At 49.1% G+C, this 20747-nt stretch overlaps 2 protein-coding genes across 2 annotated transcripts; both read left to right on the top strand.

Annotated features, from left to right (window-relative positions):
* Positions 1-9056: 9056 nt before the first annotated feature.
* Positions 9057-10478, top strand: FIESC28_08574 (uncharacterized protein; the record flags this gene model as incomplete). The annotated part of the gene is made up of 3 exons (XM_031162712.1): positions 9057-9200; positions 9260-10136; positions 10216-10478. The coding sequence occupies 3 exons, from the start codon at positions 9057-9059 to the stop codon at positions 10476-10478; spliced, it is 1284 nt and encodes a 427-aa protein (XP_031013267.1).
* Positions 10479-16568: 6090 nt separating this feature from the next.
* Positions 16569-20634, top strand: FIESC28_08573 (uncharacterized protein; the record flags this gene model as incomplete). The annotated part of the gene is made up of 7 exons (XM_031162711.1): positions 16569-16803; positions 16871-17156; positions 17208-17727; positions 17776-18261; positions 18499-18901; positions 19776-20034; positions 20085-20634. The coding sequence occupies 7 exons, from the start codon at positions 16569-16571 to the stop codon at positions 20632-20634; spliced, it is 2739 nt and encodes a 912-aa protein (XP_031013266.1).
* Positions 20635-20747: the final 113 nt, after the last annotated feature.

Raw genomic sequence — 20747 nt, 5'->3', positions numbered from 1 at the left:
AAAGCTGAAGACTAAAGCACGTGTTCATTGACTTTAGGCATGTTCCACGCCCCTAATCGACGGATTCTGCTTCGGTAGCACGAGCCCAGATACAGCAGCTGGTGCCGTTGTGTAAAGCGGCAAGACCTCGTTTTCACGCGGCCAACCGGTGAAGCCAAACCGTCACTGGCAATAGTTGCATCCGTGTGTGAAACTCAACGAGTAAGCGGACTGCCCAATAAAGAGCTTGTCGCGATTTTCCAGAATTTGAGGTCCCTCGTGTGACGGAGCACAAGCACAGATGGTGAAGTCAGGAAGGCATCTTAGAAAGCACAAGAGGACATTTCGGGCTACGATAGAGAGTAACACTGGCACGGTATCATGGTTATGATCATTATCATTATCAGCCTAGCCACACTGTATGTGCTGTAATAATCTGGGTGAGGAGAAGAGAAGCTACTGTACGGTTTGTGCTATAAAGCTGCAGGCTGATGGAATGACTGACTGACTAGTCTGATCTGCAATAAGGGGCAATGAAATTGTGCAACCTTAACGGAAAGTTTTGATTCCGTAAGTCGTGCATAACTAATTTAATACATACGGATACTGTAGTCTGAATTCTCACTCAAGTTCGGTACCTGAGTTGTCGATGCCGCCCGACTCTCATTCGCCCGCGGGGCTACCTACCTACCTACTGTACATACTAAGAGGTAGTACTAAGTCACAGTACAGTACAGTGCAGCACACTGTACCTATATCTGATCAGTCAATAATAACACTAGGTACGCTGCAGAGTACCATGGCATAGCACAGCGCTGTGAGATGAGGCATGTAGGTAAGTGAGCCCGCCATCGAATTGAACTAAGTTACCTAGTCGAGGCGAGTGATCCACAGTAGCACCCCAAAGAGCCCAGCAGAATCAGAGTATGAATACGAACTTACCTAGCTACAGCAGAAGCAGAGTATGTACGTGCGTATGCGTCTCCATGTCTATAAACAACATAACTTATATACTCTGTAAAGTACAGATTCACATACGATAAAGAAACACCGGTTTTCAAGAATGTATTCTGTTAACGGTATGGTATGGTATATAGCAAAGTTAGTATCCGTAGTTAGGTAGTATTCATCAACCACCATGATCCGAGATTGGCGCGGAGCACGGAGCACGGCTGAAGAAGAAAAAATGGCCGACCAAGAGACCGAACCGGGGAAAGGGTCCGTCCATGGTCTGGCCAAAGAGCAAAGACCAAGCAAGCCACGGCCACGGCGGCTCAAGATGGGTTTGGCGTCCGTCTGACAGGACGCTTGGGCCGATATAGTTCTAGGGTGCCATATTGTATCGTATCAAGGCCCTTGACAGCCAAGGATGCAATTGCAATGCCTGTATCTGTACAGTAGTCTACTGTACAGCACAGTACTCTGTACCAAGCACAACTTTCAACAAAACAGATCCCTTGTAGTTTACGAGCTGTCGCTTGTTGATACGTGCGTACAGTACTGCATCCTGTCATCGAGGTGGATCGTATTGGGTCGCAATTCGAACAACCCTGAATACCTTCCCAAGTAAAGTTGCTTTTTGGCTACCACTTCACTCACTTTTCTATGTGAGATTGGGCTGCATCGCTCTAACATTGGCTAAGGAGCCGACCAGTCGAGCTTGAGCTTGAGCTTGGGCTGCTCGTACAATGCCCAATTACAGTACCTAGAACATGCTAACTTAGTCTTGACCTCTCCTCATTCACACCCACAAACCTCTTGGCTATAATCATTGGCAACTGGAAGGTCGGTGCACCCTTTGTATGTTCTTGACCTAGAATACAACTCAATAGTCAACTAAGTATTCCCGGCAACTATATCCAAGTCATTGTGAACGGGATGATGAATTACGTGCCTGTCAAGGTAAGTAATGATGCGATTGGCGTTTGACAGGTTGAAATGGGAGGACAGGATGGGAATGACAGATTGAATAGAACAAAAGAAGAGATGACAAAAAAAGCAACGATTCTGAAACTTGTCAGGGTATGATTGACCGTTATGTGTCGCTTATGTTTTTTTTTTTTTTCCCCTACACGTTAGTTTACGCGAATCTTAGCTGGTCTCTCTAACGTACCTAGTCAAGTTGACAAGGACTAGGTATGCTTTTGGTCACATGTCACAATGACATAGACCAGGTTGGCTTATAGCAAGATCTGATAAATCCCAGTAAGAGACTATCTTGCGAAAACTAATGTCCCGGAAGAAAGCAAAGTCTATGACTTTGCGGTACATGAGGCGATTGTAATTCGGACCATGACTTAACCAACGATCGCTTACCGCCTGTAAAGTTTTATCGTATCGTATATCCATGATACTTCTCCTTCCATGGCATGTCAACCTTCAATGAGAATTGCCTGAGCAAATCAGTCAGGGTCAATGACCAGTACTGCGTAAATGATGGCCTTATGACGAATATCATGCAACTATTTATGCATGCATGGAGAGAGACTCTGGCCAGAGGCGACGTACTGTATCGTATGCTGCGATGACGCACCAGTATCCTGATATCCTTGATTAGTTATGTTGAACAAAATCTGAGTGCGACCTCGGGGCAACCACCATTCGACCTAGGCGGGGTGATCCGCTCCCGCAATGAGGAAAACGCAGGTATCGATACGCGCTGCAACCTGGTTCCAAAATCTCCAACGACTTTTGGTCGACCTGGACAGACGGACACAGACTGACTCGTCTCGGTTCTGCGCGAGTAACAACAAACACACGACTATTGAATCCGATGCTACTGTAAGAGGCCAGACCAGACGCAGGGGATCAAATGTGGTAGTTGATCCATATATGGCTTACCGATGAGGGTCCTGAGCCAGCAGGGTAGCCCCTGCACACAGAGACATTCTTCACCGTCCTGGATGTGTTGGGATATGTCAACGTTGTCGTGGGTCGTGTCTTCTTGGTCTTTATGAACTCAACCACCTACTTGATGGGCGAGTCATGGTCTTCAAGGCTTTGTTTTGTGCCAGTCCTTTTGACCTGCACAAGGTCTTTGTAGCCACCGATTTAGGCTTAAATGAGTTGAGGCTAACCTCTGGTTATGTTGCTTTTGTGATCAGCAAGGTTCCGAGGCCAATAGACGTAGATTGGGATGAGCTCAAAATGTCAAATGAAAGCTCCTGCATGCATCGACAAACACTTCTTCGGAATGCAAAGACAAAAATTCGCTGTCACCGCTTTTCTTTGTGTATCGGTTTGGCAAATACAACCCAGTAGCTTGTGCACAATGCCTTCCCTTGCTCTTTTGCGCACCCGTGTTCAGTAGATGTTTCGGCCCATGTGTGATGTTTGTCTATGCCGGAAGTGAATAGTCTTTGTTCATCGCTTAACAAGTGATGTTGTCTGTGTTGATTCGGGCAGCACACCCAGTAATGGAGGCTCGCAGACTTTTGGGAGACCGACATCAAACTGACAGCAGAGTTTGCCCGACCAGCATCTGAAACATAACGGAAAGAATAAGCCTGCCTGCTGTTCTTCTTTTTTCTTTTCTTTTAGCGCTTTTAGTATGCAGGAAGCCGTTGAGACGGCTAGCTGCGAATACATGCAGGTCATGATGAGGGATGACAACCTGGCAAACGCGAGATAAGCGATGGCGTAACTGTGAGGGACACCCAATCGGTTGGACGTCGACAGCATTCAATCCTGAAGCGTGGCGGAGAGGGGCGACATTAATCAATGAAGTACAATATGGTGTTGTGGGTGGATGTCGCTTTTTGCTGTCAGGAGCAGAATCACCACTCCGAGACTTGGCACCTTCAACGTTCCCTCCGATGAAGAACGCCCCCACGTTGTTGGAGCAATATTTCGAGACTTGTGTACTATGTCGTGCCACCGATTCAGATCTGGTATAACGAAACAGATGAACTCATGCAAGGCGGTGAGCTTTGATGATACCTCTTCACTTAAATGGAGAGTTTACCTTGCGACGCGTGCCTACCCATCGTTGGTAGAAGCAGATTGGATGGTAACACAGAGATGAGACTGGGGTGTCCCGCAAAACGTGTCAAAATCCAGATCTGCTGGGCGACAGATTTGTTGGTTTCCTGGGCCCACAAGGACCTAGGAACTGGAAGGCAAACCGGGGGGGCCCTGAAAGCCCCTCCCGACCAACGGGCTCTGCCGCTGGGAATTGTCGTCGGCTGTGACCTCTGACGGGAGAGCGATTGGAGGTTTTTGAACAAGACAGACCAGGGTGTCGAGTAGGGTACCTACGGTTCTTTTCCTAGTGCAGCCCATCTTGCGAGTACATCCCTGATGCCCCGGTTCCCTCTTTGGATGACACCAAGATGGTGAACAAATGGCAAAGTCTATATGCATCGGTCACATACAGGACTTCGAACAAACAATTGAGGTTGTCTCACTTCGGGTGAGATGTCAGGAAGGGACCATGCGGGGTGCGACAGCAGACAGCCACCACGTCTTGACGAGCAACAAGCAACAAGGGTTCGCATGAACAAGGTGTGGGTATGGGTATGACCTGAGCTAGCATTGTGCGTGCGAATGCGCATGGCCTGCATATCCTGCATAACAGGCACAGCGAGGTGGGCCATATCGTCGTTGACGGCACCAAACAGCAAAACAACCTTCTTAAAGATGATGGTTTGCATATCCGTAGGCACGTAGTGGATAGACGTGGACCTAAACTTGGCGGTACTTGCATTGCTTCCAAAGAGTTTCTGGTCAGAGGAGGAGATGAACGTTTTGTGACCTTAGATGACTAGCACGCTGGTAGGTCTTGATTGATGTATGTATGTACATATGTACGGATATGTATTCGAGAATTGCCGTCAGTGCGTAGTGTAGTAAATCGGGAGGATTCTGAAGCATCTCCGTTGTGCATTTTTGACAGATGTAACTAGAGGATTGCCGTAGGGATTCGTTCATAGCCGAACGTCTCGCAAAAACTGATCGGCAACTGGAGGCCGGCGCAACTCCGAGATGAAAGATGAATGGTCAGTTCGAGATGCCGGGGTGATTCTGTGGGCAAAAGTTGTACCCGGCACCCTTGTCTGAAGCCTAGAGAATGGGGCGAAGGCCTCTGCGCACACCAGCTCTGACAGATTCAACTTGCTTGGCTGATCCTAGCAGGCATGTTGAGTCGCAGCCCTGAACATGGCGACTGTAATAGCACGAGTTGGAATAGTAACAAGGATGCTGTTTTGTATGCCCGCAGAGGTCTCTAGTCGGGCGGCCGATGCCAAGGAAGCAATTTGGAGGACTGGAGCTTCGCTAGTGGTGATGACCCCTGATACTGTAGCCGATGCGGCCTTCACTGGGCTGCATGCAGCTGGATTAGTGATCGGGACTTTCAAGACCGTTGGAGAAACGAGATGGGCATACACTACACGTACCGCTCAACGGCGTGCTGATTAACGTACAGTACTGTACAGTACTGTAGCCCTTGGCGAGAGATTAAGAGCTGAAGTTGTAAGTGGCAAAACACCTTTTGAATATCCTTTTATGTGCATACACAAATGCAAATGCAAAAGCTTCTCATCTCAGATGGTGACTACCGGACCTCGTACAATAAAGTACAGGATGGGCATCGGTGTAGAGTTGTTCCGTACCTACTCATCTTACCTAGGTGCTCAATACTGTACCCAAGATCCATAGATGGAAGGAAGCAGGACCTCAATCGTTACTTCCATCACGAACAGACCCCTAATTTTGGCAGGTAGCTACCTAGGTAGGTACTTATGTATGTCTCTCATGTAAGTCAGGCAGGTATGCATTTAGAGCACCTTCCATTCCAAACCCTTGCAATGCTGGGTAACGTGATGTGAGCAACTCAGTGGAGAAATCTTCTCAGCTTGCTCGTCCTGGAATAGCATCATGGCATCACATCGCATTTCGTCGACCCTAATAAAAGTCGACCTCAACGGTGAGTGCAACGCCCGCTATACGGTGCCGAACAGAGTTTACAAATACTAAATAAGCTCCTGAATTATCTACCGAATCCAGGCACGCCAGGGACCATGTAAGTGCCAGCAAGCCTCAGTGCAACGCTCGAACTTCGCTTTCTCGATCCGATGTTTCCAAATGGATAACTTAAGCTTCATTCAGGTGCCAAGACCAGATATAGCTTTGCCTGTCGTCGGTGGCAGACCACAACGAGCCTAGAAATGCTACGGCACCTGCTGAAGTACCTGCTGTTTCAGTGCATATTGGCCGAAGGCTACATGTACCATGTCGCAATTTTATCCGAAACGTCTTGTTTTTTATTTTGGGGCCGATCGTGGTCTATGAGAATGAATGGCTATCCCAGCTCCGGAGGTGGTCCTAAAACGTTCCGGCCCCGTGCGATCTTCATGACGATCGTGCAACTTGACAAGCCAATCGCAACAAAAGTTTTGCTACCAGACCCTGGCTGTCTGTATCCTGTTTGTGCTAGGGTGGGCTACGAGCTATTGTGAATATATATCTGGGTATCGATATCTTTCCGGTGGTCGCTGGTTCGTCCGACAAGCGCGAATGAACAGAATCAACGTTGTCGAGAATTCAAGTTGTGGGGTCAACATCTGCTGGTGGACATGTGTCTTTGCGTTCAGTGAGGCGTTTGAGCTTGATTCCTTTGGGCCGCAGCCCCAAGTCCCAGGAACTTGGGCCTGGACTGTCCATCAACGCCACGGGCCTCCCGTCTCTGTACCCGCTCGAGCCGCGTCACAGTTAGAAATCCTAGCAATCTGAGTGGACTTATGTGACCCCCTTTCGAAATGCTGGGACGCTGAGTGCGGTACTGTTCAGTACGTAGCGAACAAAGTACAGCACCATAACTGCACAACACTATACTGCATCGCACAAGACACGCACAATAAGCAAGGCATTCCTTGACAGATTCTCAATCTCCAACCCCACATCGAATTGGTTGCCGAAACACACAATATGTAACTGCCGGGAGCATATCATAGGAACCCAGCCGAGCATAACTTTGAATCTCTTGATTCAACCTCAAAGCATGGGCGGACCTTGTCGACTATTGCTGCACTTGAAACTTCTGTCGAGCTTATCCCAACCGTTTACAGCACAGCACTTGCGTTTGGGGATAGTGACGCTTACAGTACCAATTCAAAATACCCACAGCAAGGTACTGACGTATAATTACTTGCTCGATGGCGGCGCAATCTTGAATCATGGTCAACCTACAAGCTGCAGATGCCACTGTCAGTGGCGGGTGTCGTAGCCGCTTAGCGCTATCCTTAACCAAGAAACTGTGGATGTGACAGCCCGTCAAGTATCGAGGCTACGGTCTACCGGCCAAAGGCAAAGCCAAAAAAGGAGTGTCATGGCACCTACCAGCGTTCAGTGACCCGTCATCCTTGAACTTTAATGGCACCACCAGCCCGAAGCCCATCGGCATGGGTCAGAGCGTTCTAATCTCGTGATCCCCTCATCAGCGGTGGTTAACGACTGTATTAGTGGCCTTTGACTTTTCAACGTTTACGCCCAAACGCACTTCGGCAATCTAGTGCCAAGCCACAGAGGCTTACCAACGTTGAAGAAGTGCAGATCGTATCGACTTGGGGATAATTTTATGTCCCGAGCCCTGATCTGTCTTGTCAAGTCATGTCAAGGTCAGGTCAGGGCAACACAATGACAGCACGCTCATATGCCCATTTTCGTTCCGGTATGCATGTGCAAGTTCAAGATGCATATGCAATGGCACCTCAAGCCCGGTCTGGTCTTCGCGTAGGACAGTTCAATTCATGGCACGTTCTCAACCGCTTTGACTACCTACCTCAGTCCATACCTATACACAAAAATGCATACGTACATAAAAGGGACATACATACATGCAGTAGGGGTGGGAGCGGCGAAAAGTGACACTCCACACCAAACTAAGAAGGCTGCCAGCATAGCGTCGCTCACACCATGGCGTGTCAGCCACCATTGACCAAACCTGGTCGCCTTTGCTTTCTCTGCTTCTCCAACTGGCTTCCTAAATTGAGAACTAAAAGCCACGGCCGCCAGGTCCTGGCCCGCTTGTTGAGCCCCTGCTCCATGTCGACCTCACCCCTGATCCAGAAAGCGGGCATATCCCAGCAACCACAAGTCTGTCAAAGCTGTTCGTGAGTGCTTTGGGATTGGTGACGTTTCTCTTATTCTGGCGATACTACGCTATGTTCTCCGAACCTAGGACATTTGTTTCTTCATCTTGCCCCATCCTCATTCCCCCTGGTTTCTTGATCGCCCTGTGTACCGTACCCTGTCGAAGCTCGCATGCCCGAACCCTCCAGGTTTATACTGCCCGTCAAGTTGTTTCCTCCGCACCGAGGTGAAGACGTCGGGACTGTCCATCCAGTACGGATACTCTGCCATATGCTTGCTTTATTACAAAAAACTACCCATCCCAGTCCACAACGCTTTGTTCCCACGACCTCGTGTGTGTGGCTTGGTTGAGTTGATTTCCCTAATACCACAACATCTCCAGTTAAGCCCCGGCCACTTTGAAATTCTCCGCTCAGACTGTCTATGGCCCTGTGTCTGCTGGCATTTCCTATCTTGGCTACCTCGTCTGCGTTGCCCTACGATTAAGTGCACCCCACTCCATGGGAGGGATTTGGAGCAACCCGTCAAGGCCATTAAGCCGCCATTGCACTCTGATATACAAAAGGCTTGGGCTTCCCACCAACGGTACATGATCCCGGACCCTCCACCATCCTCTTGAACCACCTTCTACCCTCTATTGTTGTCTTTGGTGATACGACAAGTGTTGAGCCTTCCTGGGAACGGTTTGCACAGTTTCATTCTTTACACAACGTTGTTGCTTTCTCAGCTGTTCATCGCTCTAGCACCAATCACTGGACGAACGTTCGACTGTACTTTGGATACACTTGGTATAAGAACCTAAGGTGTAATTCGTGGTCACTCTGTAATCGGGAAACGAGTAGTCTATCAACACCTTGAGACAGATCAAGTTGACCGCTGTGCGGTTCCTTTCTTGCCTTTCTGGCCGTCTTGTTATGGAAGATAGTCGTTCACTGTCAAGACAGTCTGAAACGAAACCACAATACTCAGTTCCTCAGCTTCCCAAGATGTCCATGATCGCTACCGCTTCTCCCTCTCCTCACCCTTCATCCTTCGGTATGCCGCGCCCCTGGGAGACCAATCGATGTCCTGATTATTCGCTCCGACCGAGGGTCGAGAACGACAAAGTTGCTCTTCCTTCAATTCGACAGGTAGTACTCACCATCCTCTAGGGCACACCTGCCTCTGTTCTTCCGCTGACATGATCTAGGCTTTCCCTGAGTTGCAACTCCAGAGCCAACCCCCACATGACCTCAACACAAAGCCGCCAGTGACAGGACCGCCACTAGGCCCCGCGCCATTGACCGCGGCGTCACCTCACTATGTGCACTCACCTAATTCTAGTAAGAGAAGGAGATTATCGATAGAGAGAGAGGCAGAGAGTGAGAGGGTTCGCCAAGTACCACGATTATGCTACAGTCCCGACCGAGAATCGCCCAGGCAGATCTCACCAAACCTACCAATCCAAGCAGGAGCACAAGAGAACTGGCCAACTTCTACAAGAACAAGCCCATACCTGGCAAACGGATCAACTACTCATTCAGTTTCAATGGAAGTAGGCGAGCGAGCAGAGCCTCGTTCGACCTTAGCTAGTCTTCCTCCACCACGATCTCTAGAACGGGAATCAGTATTAGTGAACCGTGGAGCAGTACCGGCACCGGCACCAGTATCTGTATCAGTACCAGTGCCTGCACCTGCAGAGAGCTACAGATCTTCACATCAGCCAATGCCGCATTCTCGAACCCCCATATCCGAGTCTGGAGTCTCGCCTTACCGAGAATCAAGTTATGGCTATCCTTATCACCACCCCACACGATATCAATCGCTATCAACAGGTTCTGCTCACTCGTTTGACCGTACACCGTTTACTCCTGGTGCATACAACACACCCTACCAGGACTTTGTTCGATTTGGCGATATGGGCCCTGCCAGCTTGAGCGGTGATAACAAACAGCGAAAGCGAAGGGGTAACCTGCCCAAGGAGACTACGGATAAACTGAGAGCATGGTTTGTGGCACATCTTCAGCATCCATATCCAACCGAGGACGAGAAACAGGATCTCATGCGACAGACGGGATTGCAGATGAGTGAGTCAAGCCAAGCGATGCCATGCCAAACGTGTGAAACATTGGTAAAAGATTAGAAACTAATGTTCGCACCTTACAGACCAAATTTCCAACTGGTTCATTAATGCGCGACGCCGCCAACTGCCAACTATGATCAACAACGCTCGCGCCGAAACCGACGCAATGTCTGGTGCTCGAGGCGGTGACATGAAGGTGCTTGCCACAACGGAGCGAGGCGACTTTGACCACGGGAAGCGAGAGCCCGTTGGACCTCTTAGTGACGGAGAGGGCGCCACTTACGACGAAGAGCTTGAGGCGCTGAGCCAGCGAAGACCTGGCACCATGGGTAGGGGTAGTGTCTGAAAGTCGAGACCAGGACCTCCCTTCACCCACTATTGTTCGAGTACAGTAATAGTTTACAGAGACACCCACCCCTGATTATACTCAGGTTTGGCATGGGAATAGCGAGATTTCACGTTGATGCTCTTCTATTCCTTGGTGTTTGAGGTTTTAGCCTACAAACGCATTTAGCGACGGGTTATTCCCATAGAATGGAGATGGATGGTGTTTTTGGGCCCAGCGCAGCCCAGCCACTAGGGCACGGATCGTTGAGGGAACGAAGCGAGCATTCATCAACGTCACAAACCTTACAAGGGAATAGGGCGGAAGACGCGACGTATACGGTGACAGCGTTTGAATGGATGGTTCAAGATAGATGAATCTCTGAGACGAGCATCGAAGCACACACAATATTAGACATTCGGCCAACCCCAGTACCTATCCAGTTATGGTCCAATCCAAGACCAGTTTGGCTACAGGCGAACCAGCCGCCTGTTGTAGTGTGTATCTACCTGGGTAGTCAGGACAGGTTGCCCAATCATATTAGATGGAATGAAATCAGATTCAAATGCAAAAGGAACGAGTGACCGACTGTCTGTGCCGTGCTGTGCTGTGCCGTGCGCTCATGAATGAGGACTTGAATCATCTATTGCCGGAGACTGATTCATACTGCACATACGCTTATGGCCTATTGTAATTAATTCCACCGGGCAAGTCTGAATGTAATTGGCTAGCTAGCTAACTTAACTGACCAAGTAACCAAGTTACTGACTAGAATGGAGCATTTTCTCCAGAGCTCGAGGATGCTAGGAATAGGTAGATATCCTTGTATCAAAGACTCATCTTGCGGCAGTGGTCTTAACCAACGATGCTGCGACCAGGACCTGCCCAATGCTGTCACGTAATATCTACCTAGGTAGGTAGTTACTGTGGCACTCGGGCGTGCCATGCCAGTGCATATTGAGTCTAGGTGAGTCAAGTGGAGGTGCCAAGGTCCTGGAAAGACGGGTTCTGCAAAGGGGCCATAGAAAAAGCGCCGGCCATTAATAGCGGCTACAGCTAGCCCAAGTTTGGAGCCACGGGTTTGGCCCAAAACCAACATCCAGTGGACGTGCAGTAGGCAGTACATGGTGAAATGTGAAATATTAGCGCAAGGCCGATGCCGGTGACAAACATCTGTCTGAAAGGGGGTCTACTGTATGTCGTTGATGGCCATCTTGAGGTCCGTGGTGAATGGGTTTTGCACGGAAAACTAACCGGCCGGTTCCATCCAGATCCTACGACTAGGGTAGGCCATCGGAAAGAAGGAAGAAGAAGGGGAAAAATTTGATAACTGCGTGTCCTGTCGTGCTGTGCTTGAGACCAAGTTAGAGGACCCAGATTGCTGGCATCTGAATTCGAGGGTAGGATTGTTATGGTATAGACTGCACGGAGATTTTCCGGGGCATGCTGGTTCGTAATTGGTATGAGAACGTAAATGAGAACCAGGATGATGTGGGTGTCATCGTGTGGCACAAGCAAGAAGAAAAGAACGCCAGACATGTGAATAAAGACAGAACAGCCATGACTTCTTAGCAGTGAGCAGGCCCAAATCATACATACAGTAATGCAGCTATGCACAGAACCATCCTGCGAGTCAATCAAATCCTTGGTCGGCAGTCTAATCTAATGGCGTACGACCAATAGTCGACAGCTTGTAGTTGAAGATGCAGACACGCAGAAAACAGGTGCGCCTCTGCCGCTGCATGGCACAGCATCTGCATGAGGCGTCCGAATTCCCCAATTTAGGAATTTCATGTCTTGCTGGGAGCTTGTTGACCACTATACAGTATTACTGTCGCCACCAGGTCATGGGTATCTGGGATACCTAGACGTGCTAGATCGGGCTTCGCAGAGAGCCATAAAGGCACGGTCGAACGATCTACATCTGTATGCACAACGTCTGGGGTCAGGGGTACAAGTAGGGCATGGGGCAATTCGAGGTTGACCGGTGAGGGGTGTCTCCCCGGCAGGCATGTTTCTGGTGACCGGTTTATGTATGTACCAAATAACATGTAGGAAAGATAGTGCACTGGGCCGATAGTCTCACATCGCGAAGCAACCTTAGATTCTTATTTACTTTCCTAATTATTGTGGATTCTCAATGAGCCATCGCCTAGTAATTGGAGGATGGTTGGGTCGTTTTGATGTTTAGTTGTGGACATCATGCTGTGTAGTGCGTTGTACGGGCCCTGCTCATAAGCAACTTGGATATCTGTATCCGTACATGTTCCTCAATAGGATAGTGACCAGGACATTGGTCATCGACCAAGCTGGTTAAACAGAAGTTCCTTTCGGATGATAGAGCGCATGACACAAAACGGGCTCTCGCCGCGGCAGGATGTAGGTAGACCAGGAGGAGTGTCTATCATAGCCCGTGGCGCGCTTAGTTGACAGCTAGGCGGATAGACGTGTCCTTCTTCGTATGCGCTCAAGACTAGGCTCCAAGAGCAGGCTAGTGTTATTAACGGGGCATAGCGAAGCAGTTCCTTTTGGATTTGCCAGGAAATTACGGTGATTCACTCTGAAACTTCGCATGATATTTCTCGGATGGTTTCGCAGTTCCTTGCAAATCAATCAAATTTCCTGTGCAGGCTCAGCGCATGCAATGTCGAATGGGTCTCGATAAGTACGTACTGTACAGTGACATGTGGCTTTGAGGAATGGCACTGTTTCTGATCGACAAGGATAGACCCGGTGGCTGAATAAGTCACCCTCCCTTTCCTCGTCCATGGAATTGGGGCAATCGAGCCGTGTGGCTGGATGAGAAACAAGACGCAAACAAACAGCCAGACAGATGCTGGACTGTAGAAAATCCTTTCCCTTGAATACATTAGAACCTCAAAATGAATCTCATCAGTTTGAGGTGAGACGTTTAGCGAAAGTCACTTTCTTCGCCTCTAAATCTCTGGTAGATAGATTGCCAAGTCTGACGAGGCACGCAACGGCGGGGCATAATAGCGATCTTGCTGGGCTGACACCCAGTATCGGGAAACCAATCGACAGCCAAGTGAGGCTGTAGATTCTGATTGTCGTTTTGCCACGAGGACTAGACTAGACTAGACTACGAATAATTGTCTAGAGATGGCCCGATGGCTTGGTGCGCTCAAAGATACGGTAAGGGCTGACTGAAGACACAAACAGTTGTGGCCGTGTCTGTGTGATGTAGACAACGCGCCTCATTATGCTACATACCTAGATATGCCTTGATGCTTGTGGCGCAGGGATGTTCGGGGCTCTCCAGAGTGTTGTTGTACTGTACTGTCGATCTCTGTATGTCAAAATGAAGGTTGCTGCTCGGTTCTAAGTTTAGCAATCCCGAGAAATGAATTAACTTTCGGTAACATGGCTCGTGCGTGCCTATGTAATTCATCCCAAGGTCGGTGTGTGATACTGATACAGGTGAGCCAGAGCCAGGCACGCATTCGTCGCAACCCCACTCCGTCGTGGCTTTGTGTTGTTGTTGTTATTGTTATTGTCGAGGTGGAGGTAGCACGATAAGGGTGGTTGTTGTTCCAGGCCTGCAACAAGATTGCACTCTTTCGCCCTGCCAGGCTGAAGATCAGGATCCCAGCACCATACACTGATCGGCAGTGCTATTTTGACTCTCAATGCACCGGGTGAAAGGAGGAAAAGAAAAATTGGACGTGCTTTCACTTTCAGCGCGGCTAAGAACGGGCACGGAGAAGAAACAACGCGAGAGTCCGAATCGTCAAAGCTCCAGAAAAGCACATGATGATTCGACTAACACCCAGTGTTTCAGGGCTGTGACATGCTGTCAGTCCCCTATTACCGGTACCGGAATTGTCAAAACCAATTTTCAGGGTCACCCTTGCTTGTATAGTATAGTCAGTATCTCATTGGAGGACATCGTGTGTAAGTCCGAGGACTAGGCTAGACTGGTTCAGGACTGCCGCTACAGCTACTGGTATCCGTAGGCTAGGCACTCTTGTCGATCCCAGATCGACCGGGCCCTTTCAAGACCGCCGTCAATGCGCCAACGATAGCGCCATTACCTAGCTGTCAATCATCAGCGCTTGTGCTTGTCGAACCGGCAGCAGACCGTCGTCAGGTCCCAATGCCAAGGGTGGAGTTGGCGGCCGTCGAGAAGCTCAAGAAGCCCTAACAAAGTTCTAGCTCGGGATGATGGAATGACTAGATTGCCCAAGTGTCAAGCCCAAGTTTGGTACTGAGGCATACAGATCCGTGCCCGCTCTTGGGTCTTGTTAAGCCGCCTATCCGCTCAGCTCAGCCGCTATAACAGCGAGCCACTGTTCCTTGCCTGTCCTGCTCTGTGTTCGTTCGAGTGGCGCGGTCCGAAGAATTAAATAATTGCGAGCGTAATGACGATCCGGTGACATGTTCATGTCCCGGCCGTAGCGCGGCAGCACCGAAAAGGTAACAAGCATGCTGTTGGAGGGCTATCGCAACTAGGGTCATGGATGATGATGATGACGATGATGCTGCCCTGACACCCACTGTGAAGTCAATCTGGGTTGAGAAACCTTATTACAGGCCGTGCAGCGCCTGAGGTACTGTACGAACGAGGATCTTTGGACGACAATGCGAGAAGTGATTGACGCGACAAGGAGATGATGATGTGTGACGACGGTCCAAGCTTGATTGACACAATAAGGAAACCGGTATTGGGGAACAGGTCAAAACTTGAAGAGGTTTAGTAAACATAACCGTTTTGAGTTTTGCCCCTTGGACTCGGCCCTGGAAGAAGAGCCCGGGGGTTAAAGTCTATCCATGCTGCCATGGAGAGCGGGCGGGTAACGGCGGTAGTGGTGGTAGGTGGTGTATGTACAGATAGAGCTTAGACCAACCAGACAGTCATAGGTACAGCACAGTAGTCTTGGAGATCTGATTGCCGAAGGCTCTAGGCATCCAATCTTAGCAGCAGACAGTGATATGTACAGTACCGCACAGGCTCACTCACAATGGACTGCGTTCCAGTTCACACTAGGTCAGAATATCGTATCGCCTGCCGGGGGATCCGGAGCGAATGTAGGGCATCGCATCGGTGGAGTAGGTAGGTACTGTAGTATGGAGCGCTGAGCTGTTGCAGGTATGGCCAGTGTTCGTACAGTATTGGCAGTGATGGTGCTTCTGCTGCATCTGCATCTGCATGACAAGATCAAGTTCTAAAGGACGAAGCCGAGACATAAGATTGGTTTGAGAGTGCTCCTCCATCTGCCGGCCGGTACCTTAGCGCAAGGTGTGGCTTGCCTGAGCATGTCTGACTCTGACACATGAGAAAAACTAGTGCCTGCGCCACGCCTGGGCAGGTACAGTACTGTGCCTAAGCTAGGTGGGTAACAGAAGAAATATCCTCTAAAACTTAGGTAGACTACAGAAATAAAGTAGACTAGATGCCAGCCTAAGATGGGATAAGATGACTAGATTATTTTGTCTCTTGTGCTTTTGGCGGTTAGTTCTTCTGACACCCTACGGCCAAGGTACTATAGGTGCTACTACCCCGAGTCAGAAAATGGGGTCTTGGTCTCTCTCTTGTCTCTCAGACTCTGTCAAGGTTAAATCAAGAGGTTAAATTCCTACTATAGAATAAGGAGGATAATCTACCTACAATCCTGCACCTTTTATGCTTAATCTCAACTCTACAAGGAGACGGATCCGTTTGTCAGGTAGTTAAAGGTATTTACCTGCTCGCGTCGTCGCTTTTCGCAAGAAAATAATTCCATACTGCCTGACTCATCCGATCTGTCGGGCTATTGTAAGCCTTCGGCCTTCGGACAGTTGAGTTCTCCGACAGCAGTCCTCTCCAGTCCAAGTACTCGTAAAGCCTCAATCTATACCTATGCTTGGGGATAGGTAGTTCTTCGTAGCTGCTATTCATCGTCAAACCGAAATAATTGTTACCTTCCATGTCAAGACCTTGAGTCGTCCCTCTTTGCATAATCCGACAAAACTGGAAGGCGAGACCCATCCTTAATCTTACCCCAGCAAATCGATACCTACCTTACTGCTCTGTACACTATATCTGCTACTCAATTTGAACTTCAGCAGGTATACTGACCGAATGAGTCTCAATATCACTGCTTGTAAACAGACATGCCTCTGGACACGACTGAACCCGAGCATGACCCTGAGCCTGAGCCTGAGCCCGAAATTTTAAAGACGGAGCCTTTAGCATGCGTCTCTTGCAGAGCCCGCAAGTTAAAGTGCGACCGCGTAAAACCGGCCTGCACTCGTTGTGTCAAGGTCTCAAACGGCTGCGTGTATCCTGAATCCAGGAGAAAGCCGAACTTCAAGAGGAGAAACGTCAAGGAACTGGAGGCTCGATTAGGTAGGTACCTATATAGTCAATCTGGAGATGGTCTTCATGGATAACTGGTTGCTAATCATGTATCTAGCTCAAGTGGAAGATTATCTCAAAGAAGTCAACAAGAACTCCTCAGAGGAAAAGACTGATGATGGCGATCCCATCTATCCTACTCAGTCTGATGCCAACTTCACCGGTGTTGACGTTCCCTCCGGATTGCCAGGCCTGATCAATGACTTGCCCGGTCCCAGCTTTTCATCTCTTCCACAATCAGCTTTTGACCAACGGTCGAATGATGGCAACACTCCCTTCAATACCCAGCTGATGAGTTTGGGCTTCTCTGAGCCCTTGCCCCCCGACAATGTCATGGAAGAACTGTAGAGACTCCCTTTGACTATCCTACCGTGAACGATGGCTGATGTTCTTAGCAATACCATCTTCTTCCAAAATCAGCATCGAATGATACCCATTATCCATCCGGGAAAATATCTACAAACCTTCTATGGCCCTCTGCTCAGAAAACCCCCAATGTGCTTACGATATGTGATATGGGCTTTAGCAGCTGCGGGTAACAACAAGTATGACGAGTACCACGAGGTCTTTTACCGTCGGTCACGCCAGTACATGGAAGCAGACACGATGAAGGGACATGGCGATGTCTTCGTATCCATACAGCATGCGCAGACCTGGGCCCTTGTTGCCTTCTACGAAGCAAGGATGTTGTTGTTCACGAGGTCGACCATAAGCGTGGCCAACTGCGTGCGCTTGTGCCATATGATGGGACTTGACCGTCTAGACGGGGACCATGTTAACATACCACCAGCATTAGGGCCCCCTCTAACGTGGGCTGAACTGGAAGAGAGAAGGAGAATATTCTGGGGCGTGTTTGCTGCCGATTCTCACTGTTGTATCTCGACAGGATGGCCTACTTTGATTGACTCAGACGACGTATGCCTACTTGACTTTTCGGACCAACACATGCTAATAACATCTTAGATTGCGACAAGACTTCCTGCTTCCGAGGAAGCCTTTGTCCAGAACCGGAGAGAGGAAGCACCTTTCTTGGACGATGCGATACAAGGCGCCCAATACACAGGCTTTGCGGGCACCATTGTTACCTGTCAGATTAACAAGCTCATACTCCGTCACGTACATCGCTCCAAACCCGACAGCCGATGCGAAGATCTGCTGCATGGGCCATTCTGGACTCGCCATAGAGACCTGGACAACACCTTATCCAGTCTCTTTATGTTCCTCCCCGAAAAGTTTCGTCTTCCCGAAAACTTACGTGACGTCTCAGCACTCCATCTCAACATGAACCTACATGCTGCGGTTATTTGTGTTCACCACGCGGCCGTTGAGAAAGCCGAAAGGTACAAGCTGCCAGATCATGTCAAGCGGAGCAGCGTCGCTCGACTTCGAGCCGCTGCAGAGGAGATTGTTAACGTCATGCGACTTACCTCAAACGTGACTCTTTTTTTCGTAAGTGTGCCTTGATAGCAGAGCGTGTTTACCTGACTTGAGCTAATGAATGTGAATATATAGAAGAGTCCACTGTCTGCTCTATCCCTGTACTGCACAGCTACAGTTTATATATATCTTGCTAAAGAGAATCCAACAACAGGCCTAAATGCAGTGGACCTATCTAATTTCCAGCTAATCATACAATGCATGGAAGCTATTGCACGTGTGCATACTATTACCCGAACATTCTTACAGCAGACATGTATCGACGTGGAGAAGAATGGGCTGGACTCTGTTATTCAGATGCCGTCACTGAGAAGGTACCGCAATGCTTTTGGGCCAAGCAAGTCCCAGGTCCCGATACTGGCTCGCACTTCAGCCGTAAACCGTTCCGGTCCATCTCCACCAGTGTATGCAAACGATAGACAGATGGAAGCCGAGCAAACGAGACTGGACAGCGTAGCCCACGCCATGGGCATAAGCTTGGGGAAGACGTGCTACCAGGCTTTGCTTGGGTCCGCCTACCGCAATATTCGGCCAGATGCAACAAGCAACAAGCGAAAGAGAGCCAACGAGAGTCCTATACCTGATTTGGTACCCGGCACGCGAAATAGCAGCCCTCTTGACTTGAACCTGAACCTCAACTTCAAAGGAACGGGTATGTGGCCGGCAGCTTTCTCGCCCCGTATGACTTCGGGTAGCATGTCCTTGCCTGATAGAACGAGTTCTTCGACTGGGTCATCGCCGATCAACCAAGTCTCGAACTCTGGCTCATATACTAAAACGGTGTCGGGGAGTAGCCATACTTCACCCGACATTGGCCTTAGAAATAGTGCAGAAGAGAATCGAATTGACCTAAGAGCCTTTCAGGACCGAATATCTACACCGATATGGCAGTCAACTGAAGAAACATTATTTGCACAGATGGCAACAAACTCGCTCGGTAGCGGCGGAACTGATCCTTGGGGAATATTGACTGCTGTCGACTTGAACTGGGATGCTGAAGGGCTACCGACAGGGACTTGATAAGTGTAATATATCAATTCCCGTGTACTTGTACATTGGAGCTTTTTTTCTTTCTTTCTTTTTTGGTCGAGGTTTTATGGTTCAGCTACATTCTTTGAAGAACCTAGGAGACAGAGGAGGATATGTATGAGGAAGTAGACTGACTATAGTATACCCATGGAGGTTGGTTTATAGACGATGCAATTGGATGCATGATACGCAACTCTTGTACTGTTAGGGTTTGAACGGGCATAGAAGGGATTCTATGGGTTTAAATGAACAACATATAGAAATTTCTTCAGATGGGTGATACTTGAGCAACCTTGGTTTTGTTTTGTTTTATTTTATCCTATCCTGCCCGTCAAAACTTGACCTACCTAGACCCCCTGTAACAATTACTGAACTATAGGGCTACCTGGTACTAGACTAGGGAGGTATCAAGGTCCACTCATCACAGCATCCATATCTTGTCTCTCATCATCTGATTTCTTCACACGCATCGTTTTTGATCATGTTTCAATACATAGTCGGCTTCGCAGCTTTTCTTGTCATCTTTTCAAACCCTATTGGTGACTTCTTCTATCCAGACCGTGCTACTCAGGTCAAAGAGGCTTCACCGCGTCCTGAGTTCAATGAGTCGCTACTAGCCATTGATGCCCCGAATGCGACTGCACCAGAATGTGCGCCCGATGGCTATCTGGCCAGGATATTGAGCAGAGAGCCTTTGATTGTGTATTTGGAAGGGTTCTTGAATCAGCAGGAGAGGGACCACCTACTGGAGATAAGGTATGTCGATCGTCTAAGTTGCACATATGAATGAATCCTCATACTTGTAGCGAACCAATCTTTGTACCATCAACCATTACCAACAACGGCGAGGCCACTCATCGCGATGCTTCAGTCCGTGACTCTCATGTGGCTATCGTTCCCAGGACTGACTCCGTCCGCTGCATCGAGGCTCGCGCCCGTGCTCTTCAAGGTTGGCGCCCAGAGCTTTGGATCGAACGTCTTAGGACTCAGCGCTATGGGACAGGCGGTCACTACAACCACCACTTCGACTGGAGTCATAACACACGCGGATGGGGCCGCGTGAGCAGTCTCATGGTCTGGGTCGGAGGCTCTCCAGATCTTAGCGGTGGTGGGACAGAGTTTCCCTTGGTGAAGAGGCCTGTGGAAAAGGAGTGGTGTCGCTTTATAGAGTGTGCGGATACAGGAGAGGACAAAGGCGAGCTCGGTGTCGTATTCAAAGTTGTACCGGGAAATGCAGTGTACTGGGAGAACTTTGCGGCAGATGGAAGGGGTTATGAGCAGACATGGCATGCTGGACTTCCTGTCCATGAGGGAACAAAGGTTGGGTTGAACATCTGGAGCTATGGACGAATCTGAGACTGGCGTGTATGTGTATGTATGAAAAGACAGGTGATTGATAGACTTTGACATCAGATCATATGATGTACAAGGTGCATCGATTTGTTCTCATTGTCTCCTGGTCATTGCGA

Source organism: Fusarium coffeatum (genome assembly GCF_003316985.1).
Source record: "Fusarium coffeatum strain FIESC_28 chromosome Unknown BRIP53273_contig_202, whole genome shotgun sequence".
NCBI classification, from domain to species: domain Eukaryota; kingdom Fungi; phylum Ascomycota; class Sordariomycetes; order Hypocreales; family Nectriaceae; genus Fusarium; species Fusarium coffeatum.
This window is presented reverse-complemented; position numbering and strand designations above follow the sequence as displayed.